Source organism: Papio anubis, chromosome 11 (assembly GCF_008728515.1).
Source record: "Papio anubis isolate 15944 chromosome 11, Panubis1.0, whole genome shotgun sequence".
Taxonomy (NCBI): domain Eukaryota; kingdom Metazoa; phylum Chordata; class Mammalia; order Primates; family Cercopithecidae; genus Papio; species Papio anubis.
Genome location: NC_044986.1, coordinates 101598184 through 101622208, shown reverse-complemented (window position 1 = coordinate 101622208; position 24025 = coordinate 101598184). Strand labels below are relative to the sequence as shown.

Genomic DNA, 24025 nt, shown 5'->3' with positions numbered 1-24025 from the left:
GCCTGGTTGAGTTGTGTGTGCTGGAGAGGGAAAGGTTCCCGAAATGGCTGAGCCATGATGGGAAGACCGGCTACCACCACACTATAGCCACTCCAGGGTCTGCAAGTGGCCGCAGTGCTCTGTCCTGCAAGGCCAGCTGGCCTGCGACAAAGCTTGCACTTGACCCTTTAAAGGAAAAGGAACTGAGCCGAAGTGTGTGTGTGTGTGTGTGTGTGTGTGTATTAGTAACATGGATCCTGCCTCTTCTCCAGGTACCTGTTCCATAGAATCACATTGTCGCTGTTAGAGTCCTCTCCTGAAGGGTTTTTGCATCTTGCCTTATTTTCTTACTAAAGGAGTTGTGTGGAGATGCCCTCCTTCTTTTGATTTTGGAAATCTGAAGGGATTCGGGACGGTACCCAGTTCTTACTAGTCTCCGCTTGGCGATTGGCCGAATCTCTGCCCAGAAATAAGTTACACGTCCTTAGGTTACATTTGCCATCCAGGAAATAGTCACATAAGCACTCTATATTAGGTCTCGGAATTTTAAAATCAGTTTTTTCTATTATAAAATTACAGATATTCAGTATGCAGATTTTAAAAATACAAAAAAGTGGCTGAGTGCAGTGGCTCATGCCTGTAATCCTAGCTCTTGGGGAGGCAGAGGCAGGAGGATGGCGTGAGCCCAGGAGTTTGAGACCTACCTGGGCAATACAGTGACACCCTGTTCTCAAAAATAAAAAATAGTAAAAACAACAACAGCAGCAACAACAACAAAAAACACCTTATATTGGAATACCACAGCTGGAGATACCATTAACACTTTATTTTATACACTTCTAAGCTTTTCTCTATGCAAACCTGTGTGTTTAAACAGGCTCTTCTTCCAGAGGTTAAGAAAAGAAAAAAAATTAAATAATTTTAAAAAACCGTAAACAAGATTGATCAATTGATAGATCAATCAGTCAACAGATAGATGGGAGCAGAGACAGCTCTGTGGCCTGCCTTCCTATGGCACTTCCTTACTAAACTTCTAGAATGTGATTATTGCACACTGCATACTATAACACTGCATACTATAACACTGCATGATTCATATATATGCATTTTTTTTTGTAATGAGAGAAATGGGCCTTTTTAGAACTACCAGTCATCTGCATTGGGATGGGATGCATAGCTTAGACTTTCCTTTGTGGCCTTCTGAGTTCTCTGATGCACTTTTCTCACAGGAACTCCCCATGTGTCTGGTGGGAAGACGCTCAGTGCTCTGGAGTCCACAGTGCCTCCCAGCCAGCCTCCACCTGCAGGCACCTCGGCCATCCACATGAGCCTGCTGGAGATGAGGCGGAGCGTGGCGGAACTCAGGCTCCAGCTCCAGCAGATGCGGCAGCTCCAGGTATCCCTCATGCACGGTGGCCTCTGTCTCGGTTGCCCTGAGCTCTTCCTACCTTCCTTTTCCTAGGGGCTCCATGAGACCTAGAAAATATAGAACCGTAACAGCGTGGCTTCCTCTCTCACACACGCAATCCAGGTCTAGAGCCTTCCATTGCAACTACAGTCAATCTGTAGCCACTTCTTTAAGCTATGTGTGCGTTACGCAGGAACAGACTCTAGGGCATTTGCTTTTGGAGATGAGCTGAAAGGAGAGGGGCCCCAGAGAGCATGCCGACAGCCAGTGAAGGCTGCCTTCTGACAGCCTGGAGGCTCCATCCTCCTCCACACTGAACAGGCACAAAGGTGGATAGTCAGCCAAGCTTTTTTTTTTTTTTTTTTTTCATTTTTTTGCAAGGATCTGTGATGTATTTAGAACTATGAGTTTAGAATAGAAGATGAATTCATAAGGAAAAAAAACCACCATGGTGATTTGTTAAGAAAAACATCTGCATTTCATTCAGATACTGTGATCCATCCTTTCCTTGCTCTTTTCTATTGTTAAGAAATGTATGAACTCTACGGGAATCAGGGTAAGTGACCCTTCAGGTCACGAATCTTGGTCAACAAATCCCATAAATCTGCCAAAGCAGAATAAGCTGTCTCCTGGTCCTGGGTAATAAGGAGGTAGAGATGTACGTCTCTGCATGAGACCACATATTTGCTCTGTGCACCTTTTCCCACCTCCCTGCCCTGGCTGGTAGGTTAGGTGTTGAGGATACAGTGCTCGCCTAGGCTGTATACAGACATCCTCCCTGACTTCCAGACGCTCATAATCCAAATGTTGCGAGAAGATACGGCCAGGTGTCGTGGCTCACGCCTGTAATCTCAGCACTTTGGAAGGCCGAGGCGGGTGGATCACTTGAGGTCAGGACTTTGAGACCAGCCCGGCCAACGTGGTGAAACCCCATCTCTACTAAAAATACAAAAATTAGCAGGGCCTGGTGGTGTGTTCCTGTAATCCCAGCTACTGGGGAGGTTGAGGCACGAGAATCACTTGAACATGAGAGGCGGAGGTTGCCGTGAGCCAGGATAGCACCACTGCACTCCAGCCTGGGCAGTAGACTGAGACTATGTCTCAAAAAAAAAAAAAAAAGATAAATGTATCCAGGATCCTGGAGCAGCCATGGGGATGCAACCTCCTGAGCCCTTTCCTCTAATAGGAAAAAGGCTTCCAATCACAGTTCTTCTTCAACACAGCGATGGCACGAGCCCTATGTTGTTTAACCACCTAATGAAGGCTAAGAAAACAATTTCCCCTTGCCCTCTGCCTACCAGAAAACACACTGAAAGGCAGCTGGTTTGAGAGACCTGCCCCGAGGTCCCAGCATAGATCATGAGGGTTGCTAGAAGAGCGAATGCTCAGACCTCCAAAGGCTACTCTGTCTCTTAGGCAACATCCCAGATACCTTGGACATCCGATGCAAATTCATTTAAATACCCTATTAAATCGCATCATCTGTGATGGTCCCATCCTTTGCATTAGCTTCTCCTCGCTTTGCAATTTTAAAGACACATTGCAATGAAATGAAGTGTACAGGTTGGGCTGGGTTGTGTCAGGGGTGACAAAGTTACATGTCTTCAGTGTCCAGGCAGCAATTGTAAGTGAAACGGAGGAGAGACCACAGTAAATTGGCCCCTTTAAAGGCTGGTAGCCACTCAGTTCCAACTGGCTCTTAACCTTTAGAATTAGTATCCAGTGTTTCTAGATATTTCAATATTTCAAGCGAATCTGGAGACATAGATTTTACATGAATTACCACCATTTTAAAATGTTGGAAAGTAATTAAAAACCGATTACTAAGTACTCTGCAGGCCAAAGGACACAACTGCAGTTCAGAGGAGGCCCGTCAGCTCCCAAGTTCTTTCTTACCTGGGGCTCCTGGAGGTTAAGCCCCTCCTTTCACTGCTCCTGCCTTTTGGCACCATCTGCTGGCCGTTTGGAAATTGTTACTTCCTCATTGCACCCCTGTAAGAAAAACATATTAATCATTTGTATGGAAATACCTAACTGCTCTCAAAAGTGAGCATTTGTCGGTTTGGGGACAGGGATGGAATTGCTTTAGCATAAATGCCACACTTCCCCTGGGAATTTCACAGGCGTTAGAGGTGAGTTTGATACCAAGGCTATCTTGATGTCTGTAGCTACAGCATCACCCCATCAGTGGCGGGTGTAGTTTGGTGCTGTGGCCGGCTGGGACGGATCTCCCACACTTGTCTCTCCTCGCAACCCTTGAACTGTGCAGCTTTGTGAAAAAGAGCAGTTTTCTTAAACAAAGAAGGTCTTTGGTCAAGGTCTGGGAATGCTGTGTTAACCACACAAGTTTCTTTATTGTTCCAGAACTACTCAACTTTTCTGGCTTTCTGGGAATAAAGAACAGTGAGCAAATGTGCTTTTGAGCCTGGGAGGTTGGGCAGTTCTAAAGTGCAGACTCACGGGGAAAAATAAGTATGGTGTTTCCTAACCTGGCTGTTACTGTTTCTACCTCTGTCTTTGTATTCCCTGGGTCTCATTCAGCTTTCTTCCCCATCAAACTTCTGTCTTTTCAATCATGGGAGTCTACATAAGACAAAAACAGTTTAGAATAATTAAGCTATCTCGGAACCAATTCTCCTTCAACATGTGCAGTATTATATACCACAAATGAACAGCAGTCCCACAGTGGTTATAAGTCCAATAATGGAGCTATCATTAGAGATATACGAAACACTATAGACTAGTCTCAAAAGAACAAAAATTGAATTAGAAATTCAAATGTTCTTTGAACTGTGTTATAAAATAGTGAAACGGAATAAAACCATTTGTGCTTGGCAGCCAGCTCCAGTAATTAGATAATTAAATCACTGGAAAATCCTAGACTGTAGAGCATATCCTATTTGAGCATTTCATTTCCAAAATTGATGGATTATTCTCAGGAACAGAAATCTGTTGCAGACACATTGGGTTGGGTAGATTTCAAAGGGACAAAGGGAACCTAAGCAGAAGATCAAGGGAACCACTAAAAGCTTGTCCATGTTATCTTCTGCTCTCCAGTTTCACAGGAGTTATCAGTCCAAGAGCGGTTCTCAATCCTGGCTACTCATTAGAATTACCTGAAACCCTTAACAGAAATGCCAGTGCTCAGGCACCACGGCCAGAGTCTGACTTCACTGGCATGGACTGGAGGCTAGGCACTGGTGACTCTAGAACATTCCAGGGTAAAAACTCCTGCTCTCAGGTAATATGAATGCTTAGTCCATGAAGACACCTCCTGGAAATGTTGAGATAGTCAACTATTCCCAATGACTTAAAGCCTTGACTTCAGACAATGCACCTCATTCCCAGTGGCAAATCTAATATGTTCTCTGCTAGCTACAATTGGTATGAGAGCTCTACAGAACCTTTATAGCATGATATTCCCATTCCCAAGTAACAGTTGGGTCTGTAATTAGCTAGCAACAACAAGAAAGGATTTTCTCAAGGCTTTGTACCTAACAGATGTTCTCCTCCAATGATGATTATATTTGCCTGTTACCTTTCCTGATGTCATTTTGAAAAAAGCCCACTTTTTCTAAATAATGAACATCTTTTTCCCAGAATGCCACAGTACTTGGATTTTACCAAAGTCATGCCATATCCACAGAAGTGACTGCATTTCTGCCCCTCCCTGTGGGCGGTTGAGGAGAGAGAGAGAAGCTTCTGGAAGAGATAGTACAGGTTCTCTGGAGGCCAGATAAGACTTGGCCTAAAGAGAGAATGGAGACCTCCAACTATTTTCATCCCCACAATTTTTTCCTTGGACCCAATCTCTTTATTCTGCTTCCTGATAAATAAAAAATTGGGTTGTTCTGGACTTAGCATTACATTTGTAGGACTCCTGAGAATTTACTATCTCTTTCCAAGAGAAGGAGAAGGTAAAATATCAACATAAAAAATAAACATAGTAGTGCATAGAGCCCTTGTATTTGAAATGATAAAATTCAAGAGTTTCCTTAATGTGTCTTTTAAAAAGATAGCACCTCGTGGAAATATGCCAGGGTCTCATTTGTCTTCTGAGGTGCGTGACAATGGTCATGGGAATGCGGAACCCCCGAGAAAAGCATGTTGGAGTTTCCCACGTGCAACAGACCCGTTTCCCCTGCCAAGAAGTAATAAACAGAACTAGTACAGGGCTTGACGATTAGGCTGCTTACAATGTACCAAGCTCTGGTCAGATCTTCAGACTACAAGAGGCTTTCTAAGATGGGGAGACAGTACCCCAATAATATAGGTTATATAGCTGTGACCAGGCATCCCTTACCTTGTTCCCTGAAGCCTGAGGGAGTGGGTCCAGGTGGGATCGGGAGTCATTCTGAGGTCTGGCTTTCCTCCTGAAACTTTCTGATTCGTGGTATAACCACTGTTCCATGTCACTGCTAGACAGCAAAATCAGTCCAATTACATTATCCATTGTTGGCAAGACTGACAGTCTTAGATTTTACCTAAGAAATCAAAACTGAGTATGTGAGATATCGGCCCGTTTTCAGGTGGGTGGAATTAGGTTTAGGCAGTTTTCTAGTTTTTCCATGAAGTGATTTGGATAACTTATTTGGTCCAATTAAAATGTTAATGGACAAGAGCATTGTTTCTGTCTAAGAGTGCTTATAAAAATGTCAAGGCATTTTCAATAAATTAGATTTCCTGCTATGAGGAATAACTGCAACTCTACTTGCCCCCCGCCACCCACTGTTGACAACTAGAAAACTGAAAAATAAGCAAATGTATGAAACAAATGTTTTCAGAAATTAGACAGGACTGTAATCCTTAGGAGAATGGGAAAAAAACCTACAACTGACGCAGCTTTCTGCCTGGAGGCACTTTTCAAATCTTGGTGCAGGAAGGAAAAACCCAAGTGTGGCACTGACAGTGAGTTGAGGAGATAAGACCAAAGTTTAGAGAGCTGAAACAGCTAGAATTGGTGGACTGGAGTACCACATACAAGAAAGCTCTGCAGAGAAAGAACTACATCAATAAATGGGTCTGTTATTGAATGCTAAGCCAAGCATGTACAGTATGAAAGCAGCCGATCAGCCAGGCAAAGACTAAGTGGGGGGCTGTAAGTCAAAAAGTTCCGGAAGTTCACACAGGCCTGGGAGATGTTCATGTTTTGAAAAGCAAAAAGCGAAGTGGCCTTGTTGAGCACCCGGGCATTTTGTAGAGCTCGGAGAAGGACTATGCTTCAGTCTTAGGACTTAACTAGCCCCAGAGGAAAGACTACCCTAGATTTAACCTAACAGCTTTAAAAATGCCTTCAAAGGACAAAGCTGATCCACAAGTAACTGGACTGTCGACCAGAGAAAATCCAAAATCTGTAAAGGAAAACAACAAAATTGAAAGCTCCATGCCCAGTATCCACTCAAAAATTACTAGACATGTGATGATGCTGAAAAATGTGACCTATAACCTTAAGAAAAGTTGTCAAGAGAAATCGACCAGGCGTGGCAGGGATAATGAAATCAGCAACAGGGACTTCAAAACAGCTATTATAATTATTCTCAGGGATTTAAAGGAAGACATGAATATAATGAGGAAAGAAATGGAAGATATAAAAAATATCCAAGTGGAGCTTTCAAGAGTTGAAAAACAGTATCCAAATGTGCTTAACAGAAGACTAACCACTGTCCAAAATGTCAGTCATTCTGAAAACAGCAATGGAAACTGTTCAAACTGAAGTATAGAGACACAAAAGACTAAAGAAAATGAATTAAAGTGTAGTGACCAGTGAGACAATATTAATAAAAGCTTAAGTGGAAAGAGAAAAATATTCAAAAAGGTAATGACTGAATTTTTTCCAAATTTGATGAAAGCTGTAAATCCACAGACCAAAAAAGCTCAATGAACCCCTAGAATGGTAAGCACAATGGAAATTACACCAAAGCACGTGGTAATCAAATTGCTAAACACCAGGGATAAATGGAAAAATCTTCAAAGCAGCTGGGGGTGGAGAGAAAACCCATTACATACAGGGAATCATAATTAAGAATTAATGCCAACTTCTCATCAGAAACAAAAGGCAAGTCACAACAGTGGAATGACGTCTTTAAAGTATTGAAAGAAAGAAACTCTTTTAGAAAACAGAGAATACTTCCTAACTCAGTATATGAAGCCTGCATTACCCTAAGAGCAAAACCAGACAAAGATATTATAAGAAAAGAAAACCACAAACCAATATCCCTCATGAAAATATATGTAACAAATCCTTAAGAAAACATTAGTAACTGAATCCAGCAATATATAAAAAGGATAATACATTATCCTGGGGTTTTATTCCAGGAATGCAAGACTGTTTTAATATGAAAAAAAAATCAATGTATTTGACCTTATTAACAGAAAAATCATATTTCAATAAATGCAGAAAAAAGCACGTAACAAAATTTAGCATCAATGATAAAAACAGCACTTTGGAAGTAGAAGGAAGCTTCCTTACCTTGATAAACAACATTTGTGAATGACATACAGAAAACATAGTTAATGGTGAAACACTAAACACATTCCCCAAAAAATCAGGAACAAGGCCAAGAAACCTACACTCACATCTGTTTAACACTGTACTGAAGATTGTAGCAAGGTTTGTATGGCTAGAGAAAGAAAGAGAGGCACGCAAATGGAAAAGTAAAATGTCTAATTGGCTTTACTCACAAATGACATGATTGTATACGTGTAACATTAAATGGAATCTACAAAACTACAAAACATGCTACTAGAAATAAGTGACTTGCCAGGCACGGTGGCTCACGCCTGTAATCTCAGCACTTTGGGAGGCCAAGGCGGGCAGATCACAAGGTCAGGAGATCGAGACCACCCTGGCAACATGGTGAAACCCCGTCTCTACTAAAAATACATTAAAAAATTAGCTGGGTGTGGTGACGGGTGCCTGTAGTCCCAGCTACTCGGGAGGCTCAGGCAGGAGAATGGTGTGAACCCGGGAGGCGGAGCTTGTAGTGAGCCGAGATCGTGCCACTGCACTACAGCCTGGGTGACAGAGCGAGACTCCATCTCAAAAAAAAAAAAAAGAAAAGAAAAGAAATAAGTGACTTGAGCAAGATCACAAGAATCAAGTCAATGTACACAAACATTAAAATTTTGTTATATCCATTTGTACAATGAAATGCTACTCAGCAATAAAAGAATGAATCACTGAAAAACTCAGCAACAGGGCTGGATCTCAGAAAAAAATAATCTGAACAAAAGAAGCTGGACACAAAGGAATACATGTTATATAATTCCATTTTTATAACGTTCTAGAACACAAAGAACTCATCTATGATGACAGAAAGCAGACTGGTGGTTTTTTGGGCTGGGGGTTGGGGATTGATTGCAAAAGATCCCAAAGGAATTTTTTAGGGTGATAAAATATTTAGCTGTCTTTTCAGCAGTGGTTACATCAGTGTATACATTTGTCAAAATTCATTGAACTGTGCACTTAAGATGGATATGTTTTATTGTTTGTAAACTTTGTGCCTCAAGACAATTGATTTTAACTATTAAAATGCAGGTATCACCTCTTAAGCAAAAACCAACTTAACAATTTGAGTTTCCCTTAACTAATTGACTTGAAGCATTTAGAGAAAGATGGTGATCCACATCCTATATTTAGCACTTTTTTACACTGTGCTCAGATAAGCAGGAACTGTCCTGCAGCCTGGAGACAGTGGCAAGAACACCAGGCAGGGAGGATGGGGGGACTGGGAAAGCAGACACAGAACCTGTGTAGACCCTGTTCATTCACGACTCACTCCTCATTGCCCACATGCCAGCCAGTGAGCTATGACAGCTTCCCTCTTTAGTACCCTCAGCAGGATCCTGTAAGGCCCCGCTTTCTAGACAGGAGGATAACAAAGCCTAGAATTGAAACAGAGTCTTTCTCTCTCCTCCTCTTCTAGTGGAGTAAGTCTAGTTGCGTTTAAACATTATGCCCAGTTGTATTCTTCCGGTATGTTCTTATCCTTCTCAGAAACATTATATTGCGATTCATTCATAAAGCAAATACAGTTGTGCCTTGAACAACAGGGGGATTGGGGTGCTGACCCCTCACGCAGTAAGAAATCCATAGCTTTTGGCTCCCCAAAACTTAACTACTAATAGCCTACTGCTGAGTGGAAGCCTTACCAGTAATAGTTGATTAACACGTCTTGTGTGTTGTAGGTATTATATACTGTATTTGTTTTTTTCACATGCCTGCTGTCTCAAATACATACTGTATTCTGACAACAAAGTAAGTTGAAGAAAAGAAAATGTTATTAAGAAAATCATAAGGAAGGGAAAATATATTTACTATTCATTAGGTGGAAGTAGATCATCATAAAGGTCTTCATCCTCATCGTCTTCTCATTGAATAGATTGAGGAAGAGAAGGGGTTAGTCTTGCTGTCTCAGGGGTGGCAGAAGAGGAAGGAAATCTACATATAAGTGGACCCACGCATGCAGTTCTAACCTGTGTTGTTCAAGTGTCAACCGTATGTGTTGGGTACCTACCACGTGCCACACACAGCTTGTAGCTGTGAACAGAATGGCACACTCCCTGCCTTGCTAGAACAACAACTTGGGGTGCTGGGAAAATTGATGAGTTGAATTCAGAAGACCTGGTTCTATTCCTAACTGTGCTCTATAATTGCCAAGCAGACCCTGAACATGTCCTTTGACTTCTCAGGGCCTCACTTTTCCCACCTTTCAATTTTATGAATTTCAAATATTTCACCAATGATGTCTAGCGTGATATCCAGTGTTAATATCCACTATCTAACCAGACCCCAGATTTACTTAAGCTCGTTTTAAAATTTGGGCAGGAGGGTTAGGTGCCCTGCTGTGCCCCATAGCCCATGGCACAGTGACATCATCTGTCTATTCAAAAGCCCTTTTCTTAGGCCATGAAATCATCCTTGGTGGTAAATCAAATCGTCTGAGGAGTTTTAGAAATTCCCGGCAACAAGATAGTACCTTAGACCAGTAAAATGAGAATCTCTCAGTTGGGATCCGGGCATTGTTCACTCTTAGACCCCTTTAATTATCTACTCATTTTCCCCTCACATCCCTGTCATCACTCATTCCCCCTCCCCTTCAAAGGCAGGAGCTCTGTGGGATTAGACACAGGGACTGAAGTTGAGAGAATCATCTTAATAGTACATGGTGTTGCTGTGTGTGGCTAATTGACCAATATGAACAGTGCCGACCTGTAGCCCTGCCACATCCCTGCAGTGAGAGCAAGACAAGGCATGGAAGAGCTGATCCCAACACCTATCTGAGCCCATGGGTCACAGCAGGTTTCAACCATTTAGAGAAGAATTTTGGATTCTTCATTGTTGCCTGTTCTTACCAATGTTACTGATTCATTCAGTTCATTCATTCAACAGATGTATTTTGAGTTTTCTGCTAATATGCCAGACACAGTGTACCAGAGACTCTGTGGAGGGCAGAAATTAACCAGGTGGAGGAAAGAGAATTCTGGGAGATGGGAATAGCAGGTGCAAAGGCCTGGCAAAAAGGAGTCTGTCGGAGGTTGCAGTGAGCTGCGATCACACCACTGCGCTCCACCTGGATGACAGAGTGAGACTCTGTCTCAGAAAAAACAAAAAACAAAAAAGGAGCCTGGCCCCTATGAAGAACTGAAATGATGTATGACTGGAGCAGAGTGCTAGGTGCATGCAGGGAGGGAGATTAGCCACAAGGCAAGGGACCAGTCTGCCCAGTGCCTGGAGAATGGGCTGTAGCCAGAGAGAGCATAGGAGGATGTTGTTCTCTGTACAAAGTCTCTAAAAATGGCACTTTTTGGCCTTGCATGGTGGCTCCTGCCGGTAATCCCAGCACTTTGGGAGGCCGAGGTGGGCGGATCACCTGAGGTCGGGAGTTCGAGAGCAGCCTGACCAACATGGAGAAACCCCGTCCCTACTAAAAATACAAAATTAGCCGGGTGTGGTGGTGCATGCCTGTAATCCCAGCTTCTCAGGAGGCCAAGGCAGGAGAATCACTTGAACCCAGGAGGCAGAGGTTGCAGTGAACCGAGATCATGCCATTGTACTCCAGCCTGGGCAACAAGAGTGAAACTCCATCTCAAAAAAAAAAGGTGCCTTTTAGCAAAATAGTGACTGACTGGTTTTTAAGACTGCGATAAAAAGACATTAGCAAAAGTGGTGTGAGACCATGATCATGAGTCCTGTAGAGAAAGTAACCAAAAGTGGTACATTTCTATGTGGTTCCCTCCCAGACAAAACGCCAGGCTCCACCCACTAGTTCATACTCCCTGATAGCAATGGCTGGTATGTGCTCAGGTCTAGATTGGAGACAGACACTTTATTTTATTGTCTCACTGAGTCTCCATGACCAACCTACGGGCTATGAGATATTACTACCCCTTTTTTGGATAGACACAGAGGTTAATAGCTTGCCCATAGTCACACATCTACTAAGTGGTAAAACTGGAAGTTGAACCCAGGCAGTCTTTCCCCGGAGGCCAGTTCATCACCATGCAGTGCTGATATTGGGACCTAATGGTGGTTCTGCTTGTGGCCTGTGTTGAAATGTTTTGTCTTTATTCAGAGAAAACAGAAGGCATGATGTGGTTTTCAGCAGGTGGTGACATGGTCAGATTGCATTTCCCCTCAATTTACATGGATAATGGACAGTTGACAAAGACATCATCACCCCCATGAGACAATAAACTAGTTCATGAAACCGGAAAACAAAGGAAACCATTGAAATTTGTTAAATGATATTTCAGTGGAACTTTAGGGATGATATACTAGGCATAATATCATTATTGTTGTGGAGGCTGATTGAATGAATTCACTTGATGGATCTGCTGTTAGAAAATTGTTCTGCTCCAGGGACTCAAGTGTTCAACTAGACTCTTGTGAAGCCTGAATAAAGCTCCCACCTCCTATATTCTCTGGGATGAGAAACAAGAATGTTCTGGAAACTGTTTGGAAATTGTGAGCTTCTGTATACAGGTAGCCTACCTCCAATCTAGAGAAGTTCATAAATTGCCAAGAACCCTGGATTCATCTAGAATCATTATCATTGCCAACATTAAAGTCCTATGTTTTAAGGGTCTGTGATTTTGTGGTACGTGGTACGTGGAATCATATGAATGAGAAGGACACGGACCCTCTTTGAACTGATACTGATATATTTCATAGCCAAATCACCATGTGTTGAGTTCCCGTTCTATACCATATGGTATTTCATGTAGCCCTCAAGAATGGCCAAGGAAAGTGGATTCCCCATCCTTAGAGGTAAGGAAACGAAGACCAAGGGAGTCTAAGTAATGGGCCCAAAGTCTCACAGTGGGCTAGGGAGAGAGTATGCGATTTGACCCAAAGTCTTCTTGGCTCCCAAGCAGGTGCCCTGTGCTGCTCCCTGTAAAGATACGTCAATGAGAGTTTATGCCTGTTGTCCGTGATGCATTGACCAGAGTAGAAAAAGGATCCTTTGTCTTGCAGGCAGTCTGGTTGTCAGTTGGCTGCCAAAATTCAGATGTTGGTGGAAGAAGCCACATTATGTACAGTCTTTGCTCCCTTTCGTTTCTCACTGAAATAAGTAAAGATTCAGCCACAGGGCTGTCTACCCAAAGTGTTCTGAAGACTTCAAGGCATTTACTCACCTCCATTTCATGCAGGCAGAGCCCACTGAAGTTGATTTTCTGTGTTCACAGCTGCAGAACCAGGAACTGCTGAGGGCGATGATGAAGAAGGCCGAGCTGGAAATCAGTGGCAAAGTGATAGAAACAATGAAGAGACTGGAGGATCCTGTGCAGCGACAGCGCGTCCTGGTGGAGCAAGAGAGACAAAAATATCTTCATGAGGAAGAGAGGATCATCAAGAAGTTGTGGTGAGTGCCAGTCACTTGCATGTTGAGCTGTTTCACCTGCAAAGGAAAATTATCGTTGCTAAGAAGGAGGTCCTTCCCAGTTGCCCTCTCTTTATTGAGCACCTACTGTGTATAAGTTAGAGTTCTGCTGATGGTGGTATATGTGGACACTTCAGCACCTTTCCATGGAGGCCCAGGAAATTCAGTGGTCCTCAGGTGACTGCATTTCTTTAAAAGTTGCAGCATTGCTGGGCATGGTAGTTCACACCTGTAGTCCCAGTTACTCGCGAGGCTGAGGCGGGAGGATTGCTTGAGTCCAGGAGTTCGAGACCAGCCTGGATAACATAGGGAGATCCTATCTTAAAAAAAAAAAAAAAAAAAAGAACAGAGAGAGAGAGTTGCAGCTTCATACTCTCTCCTCCAGGGCTCAGCAATACACAAAATTAAAAGGAGTAAATGGCAAAACCCAGTGACAAATAGGAAGGCTATATTTCATCTCAATAAATTAAAACTAATGGGCAAAATAACACAGCACTAAAATTATCTTCCTATTATTCAACTGTAGTTAAAATCGCAAAAGAAGAATTTAAATGTAAAGGGTATCTGATCCCGAATGAAAGATGCTTCCTTAGCTGTTATGAATGTTATTTAAGGTTCTTATTGAAAGCATCTATCAATTCCTACTATTGAAATGAGCAGAATTTTATTACTCCCCCATCAGCAGGCAGGCACATCTTTTATGGTAATTGTATATTTTGGTATGCAATGAAGATTTATCATGGAACTATCTCACCTTTTAGTATAATGAATAGTAATTTTGAGGGGTTTCTCCAGTGTTGATAATTCTCTTGTTTCTTGGAAAACTTAAATCTCTCAAATTGGGATTGCAAGGGAACAATTTGCAAACTCTTCTCATGGCCATAATGAGAAGAGGTTTCCATGATGGAAAGCATTGTGTTCAATCACCTATCTCCTGTTGGAGCTGTGGCTCATATCGCCCTGAATACCAACCTAATGTGTTTGATTAAAATTAGAGTGTCCCTCTCAGCGGTCTAGAGGGGAGAAAAAAAAAAAAAAAAAAAAAAAAAAAAACTTCAATTTGAGTTATTCTTTTCCTAATAAATTAAATCAGGCCGCTGTTCATCCACATCTCAAAATAGCTTCCAAAATTCTACTTAGTTCACACATTTATAGGCAGAGTTAATCACCCACCATGAGTTGGTAAGGCTGTTATTTGTCTGAAATGTTTTTGTGACAGCCCAATTATCTAAAACTAGGTCTCCAGATTCTTCTTTAAAACTTCTTTTAAAATGTATATCCTGGCTGGGCACAGTGGCTCATACCTGTAATCCCAGCACTTTGGGAGGCCGAGGCAGCTGGATCACCTGAGGTCAGGAGTTCGAGACCAGCCTGGCCAACATTGAGAAACCCTGTCTCTACTAAAAATACAAAGAAACATAGCTGGCCATGGTGGTGTATGCCTATAGTCCAGCTACTCAGGAGGCTGAGGCAAGAGAATTGCTTGAACCCAGGAGGGGGAGGTTGCAGTGAGCTGAGATTGTGCCACACTGCACTCCAGCCTGGGCGACGGAGCAGAACTCCGTCTCAAAAAATAATAGTAAAAATAAAAATAAAAACATATATCCTTTTAATAACATTTATATAAATTTTCCAACAAAATTATGAAAAAAAAATTTTTTGAGATGGAGTCTTGCTCTGTTGCCCAGGCTGGAGTGCAGTGGCATGATCTCAGCTCACTGCAACCTCCGCCTCCTGGGTTCAAGCAATTCTCCTATGTCAGCCTCCTGAGTAGCTGGGATTACAGGTGCATGCCATAACACCTGGCTAATTTTTGTATTTTTAATAAAGTCAGGGTTTTACCATATTGGTCAGGCTGGTCTCAAACTCCTGACCTCAGGTGATCCACCTGCCTCAGCCTCCCAGAGTGTTGGGATTACAGGCGTGAGTCACTGTGCCCGGGCAGTAAATTTCTTTTTTTAAAAAATTGTGTTTATTGGTTAGCTGAAATAATTCTCACTTCTGGCCTAGAAAAGTCATCTTTAATCTCAATAATACTCTGAGATTACAGCCTAGCATAGGAATGAGACAGAAAAAGTAATGGAACGAACATATCATAAGAGGGCTTTATCTGGTTGGATTTGTGGGAAGGCCACAGATGAGTAAGATATGCAAAGAGCCCTTAAGAATCTTCAGTCTAGCAAAGCCAACCTGATAAATAGGAGTATAGCCCCAAACACAGAATTTACAGGTACCAGTTTTACCCACACAAAAGAGAGACTAACCCAGGGATCAGGAAGACTTAACCTGAATGAAGTCATTCTTTGTATGACCTACAGGCCACACACAGTATCTAGCACATAGTAGTTTCAGAAATGGTTTGTTAGGCTGGGCACAATGGTTCACACGTATAGTCCCAGCAGTTTGGGAGGCTGAGGTGGGAGGATCACTTGGGACCAGGAATTCAAGAACAGCCTGAGCAACATAGCAGAACCCTGTCTCTACTAAAAATAAAAAATCAGCCAGGTGTGGTGTCATGCACCTGTAATCTCAGCTACTCAGGAGGCTGAAGCAGGAAGATCGCTTGAGCCCAGGAGTTCAAGGCTGCATTGAGCTATGACTGCGCCACTGCATTCCAGCATGGATATTGGAGCAAGACCCAATCTCTAAAAAAAGAAAGAAATGGCTAAACTCAACTGAGATGGCCTCGAAGATGGGGAGATTGCATCAGCAGAGGCTAGACAGGGAAGGACTTCCGGGCAGTAGAACCCTGCAAACCAACAAGTTTCTGGCCTGGAAAATGCAAGATGTCTTTGGAGAACTGGGTAGCAGTCCAGTTAGGCAGGAGAGTTGGGTGCAAGATACACATCCCATATTTGGGGAGTGCCATTTCATTTGCACACTGACTTCCTGTATCTTAGACCATACTCAAGGCCTCACGTACCTGCTTGATGCCTGTCTGGGCTGTGCCTACAGAGATTGGAAGATTCTTTAAGAGAAATCTGGATTTCTGGCTTTTCTTGAAAGTTCTGGGGTTCAACCCCGGATTCACAATTTCTGTGGATGGAGCTTAGGAATCTGCAGTTTACAAACAAAGCTGGTGATTCTGAAGCACCTTCACATTTGAGAGTTACTGCCTAGAACGATGAGGAAGACACTGAGTGTTTGGGTTTTTTTGGTTTTTGTTTTTGGTCAAGGAAGTAGCAAAGCTAGAGTTGTATTGGAGCGAGGTCCCTCTGGTGATCATGTGCGGGACTGATTGAGGGGAAAATAGATCAGTGACTAGGAGACCATATGGGAAGCTACTGTCTCTGTCAGGCAAAAGGCAATGAGGCCTGAACCAAGCAGTGAAAGTAAGAATGAAGTCAAATGCAAAATGTCCTATGGTATTCACCACCTACGACTAGCTCTCAAAATTTTTCTTTAAAACACCTTTTGAAATATATATCCTTTTGGCTGGGCACAGTGGCTCTTGCCTGCAACCCCAGCACTTTCGGAGGCTGAAGTGGGAAGATCGCTTGAGCCCAGGAATTCAAGACCAGCCTGGGCAACATAGGAACATAGGGAGACCCCATGTCTACAAAATAAAAATTAAAAATAAAAACTAAACCCTAGCCGGGCATGGTGGCACACACCTGTGGTCCCAGCTACTCAGGAGGCTGAGGTAGGAGGATGGCTTGAGCCTGGCAGGTCAAGGCTGCATGATCACACCACTGCATCCCAGCCTGGGTAACAGAGCAAAACCCTGTTAAAAAAAAAAAGCAATTAAAAATAACTATATACATATATATCCTTTTAATAATGGTAGTGTAAATTTTCCTTCTATAAGGTATAAAGCAGATTAACTGATTGGATGTCTAGATCTGAATGACAAGAGAGCAGGTTATAAAAGACAGCTGGAAATAGCTAGAAGAGAAGAACTAGAATGTTTCTAGCATGAAAAAAAGACAAATATTTAAGGTGACGGATATCCCAAGTACACTGATTTGATCTGTACAAATTATATGTACTAAATTATCACATGTACCTCAAAACTCACAACTAGTATGCGTCGATTTTTAAAAAGAGCTTATTTTTTAAATGCCAGGAATTTCAACTCTGGAGTACCAGAACAGCAATATCCCTCTTTCCTTCCCCTCTCCCTCCTCGTTCTCCTTTTCCTCCTTGTCCTTCTTCTTCCAAGCACTAGAATATAAGCCTCCTTGTGGAGACTTACATTCAACTCATGTTAGGTTGAATTACTGGCGAGCCATTCAGAAGGCAGAGAGATTAAATTTGGGTCTAAAACTATGACGCGATGGGCCGGGCACAGTGGTTCACACCTATAATCCCAGCACTTTGGGAGGCCGAGGTGGGTGGATCACTTGAGGTCAGGAGTTAGAGACCAGTCTGGCCAACATGGCGAATCCCCATCTGTATTGAAAATACAAAAATTAGCTGGGCATAGTGGCGGGCACCTGTAATCCCAGCTACTCAGGAGGCTGAGGCAAGAGAATCACTTGAACCCGGGAGACGGAGGTTGCAGTGAGCTAAGATCGGGCCACTGCACTCCAGCCTGGGTGACAGAGATAGACTTTGTCTAAAAATAAAAAATAAAACTATGAAAAGAAATTGGGTCTAGATAATTTCTACATGAAAATAATAATTGGTCTTCTAATAATAGTCAGGTGAAATATATTCCAACAAACTGGGTGCTTCTTTTTAACAACACTAGGATGAAAAGCAACTTAAACAAATAGAATGCTATAAACTGTAACATCTATGAATATGTGACATTCTGTGGAGCGAAGCTGGTATTTCAAAAGTCATATTGATTACCATGTCAAAAATGTATTTCCAGCATTCATTTTAGCCCCATGTCTCTCTTACATTTTTGAATTAATAAATTTGAATTTTAATGTTTTATCTAAAATAGGTATCATAAACATTTGCATAGAAGTGACATTGTTGTGTACCATCGTATCCATATACATTTCTGTATATTCCACAAAGCTGTGAAGTTTAAGAGCCTCTGTATGCAAGGTTGTGAAATCCAAGAGGTATATTGTATAGAAGAGATGAAAACAGAATTCTAGGCAGGCTGACTTTGAGTCAGCTGACAGTCCCTTGCAGTATTAATTACACACTGACAGACATGTTGGTTGGTAACGGAACCAGGATAATATTTGTGTCTTAGCTCTTCCAGCAAAGCTTTGCAGGACTGGACACTGTGTCCAGTCAATGCAGGGAAGTCATTCTGTTTGGTTATGCAATGGAAAAGAACTTTTCCACACGAAGTTACCATATTTAGAGCCCTTCAGTGGGGTGGCACAATCTCTTCCTGTCAAGAATGCAATAGCTGTAGGAAGTTTCCCGCGGGTATGTTCACAGAACACTGAGCCCCTTTCCATAGTTCACAGACGTGGACAATGAGCAGATGAGGCTTTCCCCCTCTGGTCCTGAAGTAGCATCATTTCATCTGAAATGACCACAAGCAATTTTGGTTTATTTTTCATAACAGAATGAAAGACATGACCAAAAACTCCATCCCACTTCTTGCAGTGGAGGAATTTGTCATTTTCCCTGGGATCCTGTTGAATACATGTGGCATCCTGCCTGAACCCCTCCCGCAGCTGCCATGTGACCCAGAGCTCTATCCACTTGCCCACCTAAGTGGAAAGGGCCTTCGAGGGCCATCTGTTTGCATATGACGCCGTGCATTCCTTTTTCTCTTTCGGATGCTGGCTCCACACTCCGGGCTCCAGGAGGTGGGATCGCTGTTCACTTACCGCCCCCTAGTGGTCGCCATTTCCGAAACGGTCTGCGTTTCCGAAAGTTCTTTTTCCCTGCTTCCTCGAGAGAGATTTTTCTCTTTTAGATGTGTAGGTGTTTAGGATGGGGTTAGTAATGTGCCCAAGGAGGTTACTGTTTTCTCAAGGGTGAGACCTCGATCTCCCTCTCTTGGAGCTAGCATCCCCCTCTATCCACAGACACCACATCTGTCGTCATTTTTGTTTTCTGCAGTCATTTCTTCTCTTGGTAGCCTGGAGAAGAAAGCGCTCATCCTTGTTGATGGGACAATCAGTATAAACCAGAGGTTCTCATTTAGGGGCAATTTTGCTCGCCCTTCCCCAGGGACATTGGACAGTGTCTGGGTCTGGAGACATTCTGGTTTGTCACAAGTTGGGGTAGGCAAGGTTGCTACTGGCATTGAGTAGATGAAGGCCAGGGGGCTGCTGAACATCCTACCGTGCAGTTTCCTCACACCACAACGAAGAATTACGCGGGCCCAAAATGTCAAATGCTAAAGTTGAGAAGCCTGATATTAATCAATGTGGGCTTCTCGTTTTACTGCACCACAGGTCAGTCTCCCTCTCTTTCTCTCTCTCTCTCTCTGTCTTTCTCTCTCTCTCTCTCTCTCTCTCTCTCTCTGTCTTTCTCTCTCTCTCTCTCTCTCTCTCCCCCCCCCCCCCCCCCCTCCTTCCACCTATCCCTCCCTCCGTCCCTCTGCTAGCATCAGCACCACTGAATATAAAGACTGGGTCCTCTGTTAGCCAGGCACAATCGTCCCTTGGGCCAATGTGGAACATTCCCTGGAAAAACCTCCTTGTTTCTGCCTCACACCATTACGAAATGTTCCCAGCCACTGTTAAAGATGAGCGTCCCCTCTCCACCACCACCACATGAGAGGCAGGGGAGGGGCAGGGGAGGGGCAGAGGAGGGGCAGGGGAGGGGCAGGGGAGGGGCACGGGAGGGGCACGGGAGGGGCTGGGGCTCTATAGAGAATCAGAGGCTGAGACCGGCACTGGGCACTTCCTCTGTGAGGCCCGGTGTTCAGCTCTCTGTGCTGCTGTCCTTGCTCCCGCAGCGAGCTGGAAGACTTTGTTGAAGACTTGAAGGACTCCAGGGCAGCCAGCCGATTGGTTACTCTGAAAGACGTGGAAGACGGGGCTTTCCTCCTGCGTCAAGTGGGAGAGGCTGTAGCTACCCTGAAAGGTAAGCTTTGTGCTGCGCCAGGGGAGGAGTCTGAACTATCTTTCCTGGGGTGTTTAAAAATCTGCCACGTAGAGAAGGATTCATTCATGTATGCAAGTATTTATTAAACACCTACATGTGCCGGGCATTGTTCTGGGCACTTGGGATATCCCAGAGCACAAACATCCCCCTCTTCCTGGTGCTGATATTATAGTGGGTGCTGTAAGATTTCACACTAAATGATTCCAGTAACACTTTCTATTTGCTAGGCTCTTACAGTGCACCAGGATGCATGTGCCAAACTCATTAAAAACACAAGGTGGGAGGATCACTTGAACCCAGGAGTTCAAGACCAGCCTGGGCAACATAGAGAGACCCCCATTTCTACAAACAAAATAGCCACGTGTGGTGGTGCATGCCTGTGGTACCAGCTACTCAGGAGGCTGAGGTGGTAGGATCTCTTGAGCCTGCAAGGTCAAGGCTATGGTGAGCCATCATTGCACCACTGCACTCCAGCCTGGCAGCCTGGGTGGCAGAGTGAGACCTTGTCTCAAAAAAAAAAAAAAAAAAAAAAAACCCCAAAAAATAAAATAAAATAAAAATCCTGTAACCAGGCATGGTGGCTCATGCCTGTAATCCTGGCACTTTGGGAGGCCAACACAGGAGAATTGCCTGAGGCCAGGAGTTCAAGACCAGCCTAGGAAACATAACAAAACCTCATCTCTCAAAAAAAAAAGTTTTTTTTCTGGCCAGGTGTAGTGGCTTATGCCACTTTGGGAGGCCGAGGCAGGCAGATCACCTGAGGTCAGGAATTCGAAACCAGCCTAGCTAACATAGTGAAACCCCATCTCTACTAAAAATACAAAAATTAGTTGGGTGTGGTGGCGCAAACCTGTAGTCCCAGCTACTCAGGAGGCTGAGGCAGGAGAATTACTTGAACCCAAGAGGCAGAGGTTACAGTAAGCCAAGATCATGCTGCTGCACTCCAGCCTGGGTGACAGAGTGAGACTCCATCTCAAAAAAAGAAAAAAAAAAATTAATTAGCTGGGCATGGTGGTGTGCAGCACCTAAATTGTCTCAGCTCTACAGGAGGCTGAGGCAGGAGGATCGCTTGAGCCCAGGTGTTTGAGGCTCCAGTGAGCTCTGATCATGCCACTGCACTCCAGCCTGGGTGACAGAGAGAGACCCCATCAATCAGTCAAATTACAAAGTAATAATAATAACCCTAATGGTCTATTGGCTTTATCCCAGATACACAGACAGGAAACAGGCCTAGAGGAGCTTTACCCTTGCCCAAGGTGACTTTCTCCAATGCTCCTCTGTGCTCTTAACCCACTGCCACCTGAAGATGTGTGAGCCACCCTGTGGCTTGTGAACTCTGCAATTCTCTGTCCAGTATCGGAGTGCGGGATGAGGGTTGTCGTTCTGGCTTTTTCTCCTCCAATTCACCTGCTGGTTTGGCCTGCAGGAGAATTTCCAACCTTACAAAACAAGATGCGAGCCATCCTGCGCATAGAAGTGGAGGCCGTGCGGTTTCTGAAGGAGGAGCCACACAAGCTGGACAGTCTCCTGAAGCGTGTGCGCAGCATGACAGACATCCTGACCCTGCTGCGGAGGTGACCGGGCCCTTACCGTGCTGGGGGTGGCCTGCGGAGGGGTGTGCTGGGAAAGCGAGAGTGGAGGTTTGGGACATCAGCCTTCCACCATGCTCCCAGGACATATCCAGTGTCCTGAGGAAAAGCCCCAAGTCCTTCTCACGCTTGAACTTTTATTGCAACATGGCTTGAGGTTCTAATTCTTCTACACCGGATTGTTAGGTGGAGCCCATCCTAGGGTTTAAAATTAATAGACACAATAAACATTGTTTTAAAATCATCTGAAAGGCCAGCTGTGGTGGCCACTCAGGAAGTAGAGGCAGAAGGAGCCCTTGAGCCCAGGAGTATGAGGTTACAGTGAGCTATGACTGAGCCACTGCACTCCAGTCTGGGCAACAGAGAAAGACTCCATTTCTTTAAAAAAAAAAAAAAATCATTTGAAGGTGGGTTTTTTAAAATAATATTTTGAAGTTGAAAAATTGAAATAGTTTATTCGCCTCCTTCACTTCAGGGGCATAGATAAATTCAGTTCAAAGAAATGTAATAGAAGTAAACAAAGTCTTTCTTAAGTGACCTCCTGAAGGAGTATCTGTGAGATTGTTGGTCCTGCCTAGAAAAGAGAAACAAGGCCTTTTGAGTGGCTTGGGCCAGGCTCCCTTACTAAAGGCAAACCTGCTCATCAAAGAGGCCACAGTGGAGTAAAGACCAAAAGAAATTCAGGACTTTCACTGAAAAGAAAATTTCAGGCCGGGCACGGTGGCTCAAGCCTGTAATCCCAGCACTTTGGGAGGCCGAGACGGGCGGAACTTGAGGTCAGGAGATCGAGACCATCCTGGCTAACATGGTGAAACCCAGTCTCTACTAAAAAAATACAAAAAAAAGAAAAAAAGAAAAAAAAAAAAAAACTAGCCAGGTGAGGTGGCGGGCGCCTGTAGTCCCAGCTACTCGGGAGGCTAAGGCAGGAGAATGGTGTAAACCTGGGAGGCGGAGCTTGCAGTGAGCTAAGATCTGGCCACTGCACTCCAGCCTGGGCAACAGAGCGAGACTCCGTCTCAAAAAAAAAAGAAGAAAGAAAATTCCAATACTCCACACTCACTGAAAACACATATGCATGCAAAATTTGTGTTGCCAAAAGCACCTTCACTGGCCAGGCACAGTGGCTCACGCCTGTAATCCCCGCACTTTGGGAGCCGAGGTGGGTGGATCACTTGAGGTCAGGAGTTCGAGACCCTCCTGGCCAACATAGTGAATTCCCGTAGGAATTATAGACAGTGGCGTGCCTGTAATCCCACCTACTTAGGAGGCTGAGGGAGGAGAATTACTTGAACTCAGGAGGTGGAGGCTACAGTGAGCCGAGGTTGTACCACCGCACTCCAGCTTGGGAGACAGAGCATGAAGTCACCTTCATGAAGATGATTATTGAAAATGGGAACGATCACTGGTTGCAGTGGTGCGTGCTTGTAATCCCAGCTACTCAGGAGGCTGAGGCGGGAGATCCCTTGAGCCCAGGAGCTCAAGGCTGCAGTGAGCTATGATCACACCACTGCACTCCAGCCTGGGTGACAGAGCAAGACCCCATCTCTACAAAAAATTATTTTAAAAATGAGCCAGGAAGGATGGTGTGCACCTGTAGTCCCAGCTACTTAGGAGGCTGAGGCCGGAAGATCTCTTGAGCCTAAGAGTTTGAGGCTGCAGTGGGCTATGATTGAGTCACTGCACTCCAGCCTGGGCAACAGAGAGAGGCCCTGTCTCTTAAAAGAAAAGAAAAGAAAATGGAAGAGATGGTTAAGGCAGAATGATAGGGAAAGGAGAGAACAAATCCTCGGGGATCTTTAAGAATCTAAGGGATTGGGGTAAAAAAAAAGTAAACAGCAAAAGAAAGAGCAGTGAGTAGCAGAAGAGTTATAGAATGCAATGGTTTTGTTCAAATGAAAAAAAGTAATATAATACAAAGGGGATGAGGGCCTAATTAAAAATTAGAGGTCAAGTACCATGTTTGACATTGTCTCACACATAACTTTACAATCTTAATGTTAGTCCTAACAACAGGCCCTGAGGAAGTCATTAGCGTCACCATCGTCATCTCCATCTTCATCATTACATTTTATGCAAAAGTACCTGAGGCTTAAAGAGGCAAAGTTCTCAACGTTATATACAATATTAAATAACTGATATTCAAACACAGATCTGACACCAGACACCCTTTTCCACTATATCATGTGTGAGGT

General features: G+C 43.8%; 1 protein-coding gene across 18 annotated transcripts in view; it reads left to right on the top strand.

Annotated features, from left to right (window-relative positions):
• The window catches only part of KIAA1217 (KIAA1217 ortholog), a 499018-nt gene that overhangs the window by 451917 nt on the left and 23076 nt on the right, over window positions 1-24025 (top strand). For all 18 annotated transcript variants that reach the window (XM_009214094.4, XM_009214098.4, XM_009214096.4 and 15 more), the window contains 4 exons: window positions 1209-1375; window positions 13076-13251; window positions 20096-20223; window positions 21671-21818. In XM_009214094.4, the coding sequence (XP_009212358.2) occupies window positions 1209-1375; window positions 13076-13251; window positions 20096-20223; window positions 21671-21818 (619 nt within the window). The remainder of the gene's footprint in view (window positions 1-1208; window positions 1376-13075; window positions 13252-20095; window positions 20224-21670; window positions 21819-24025) is intronic.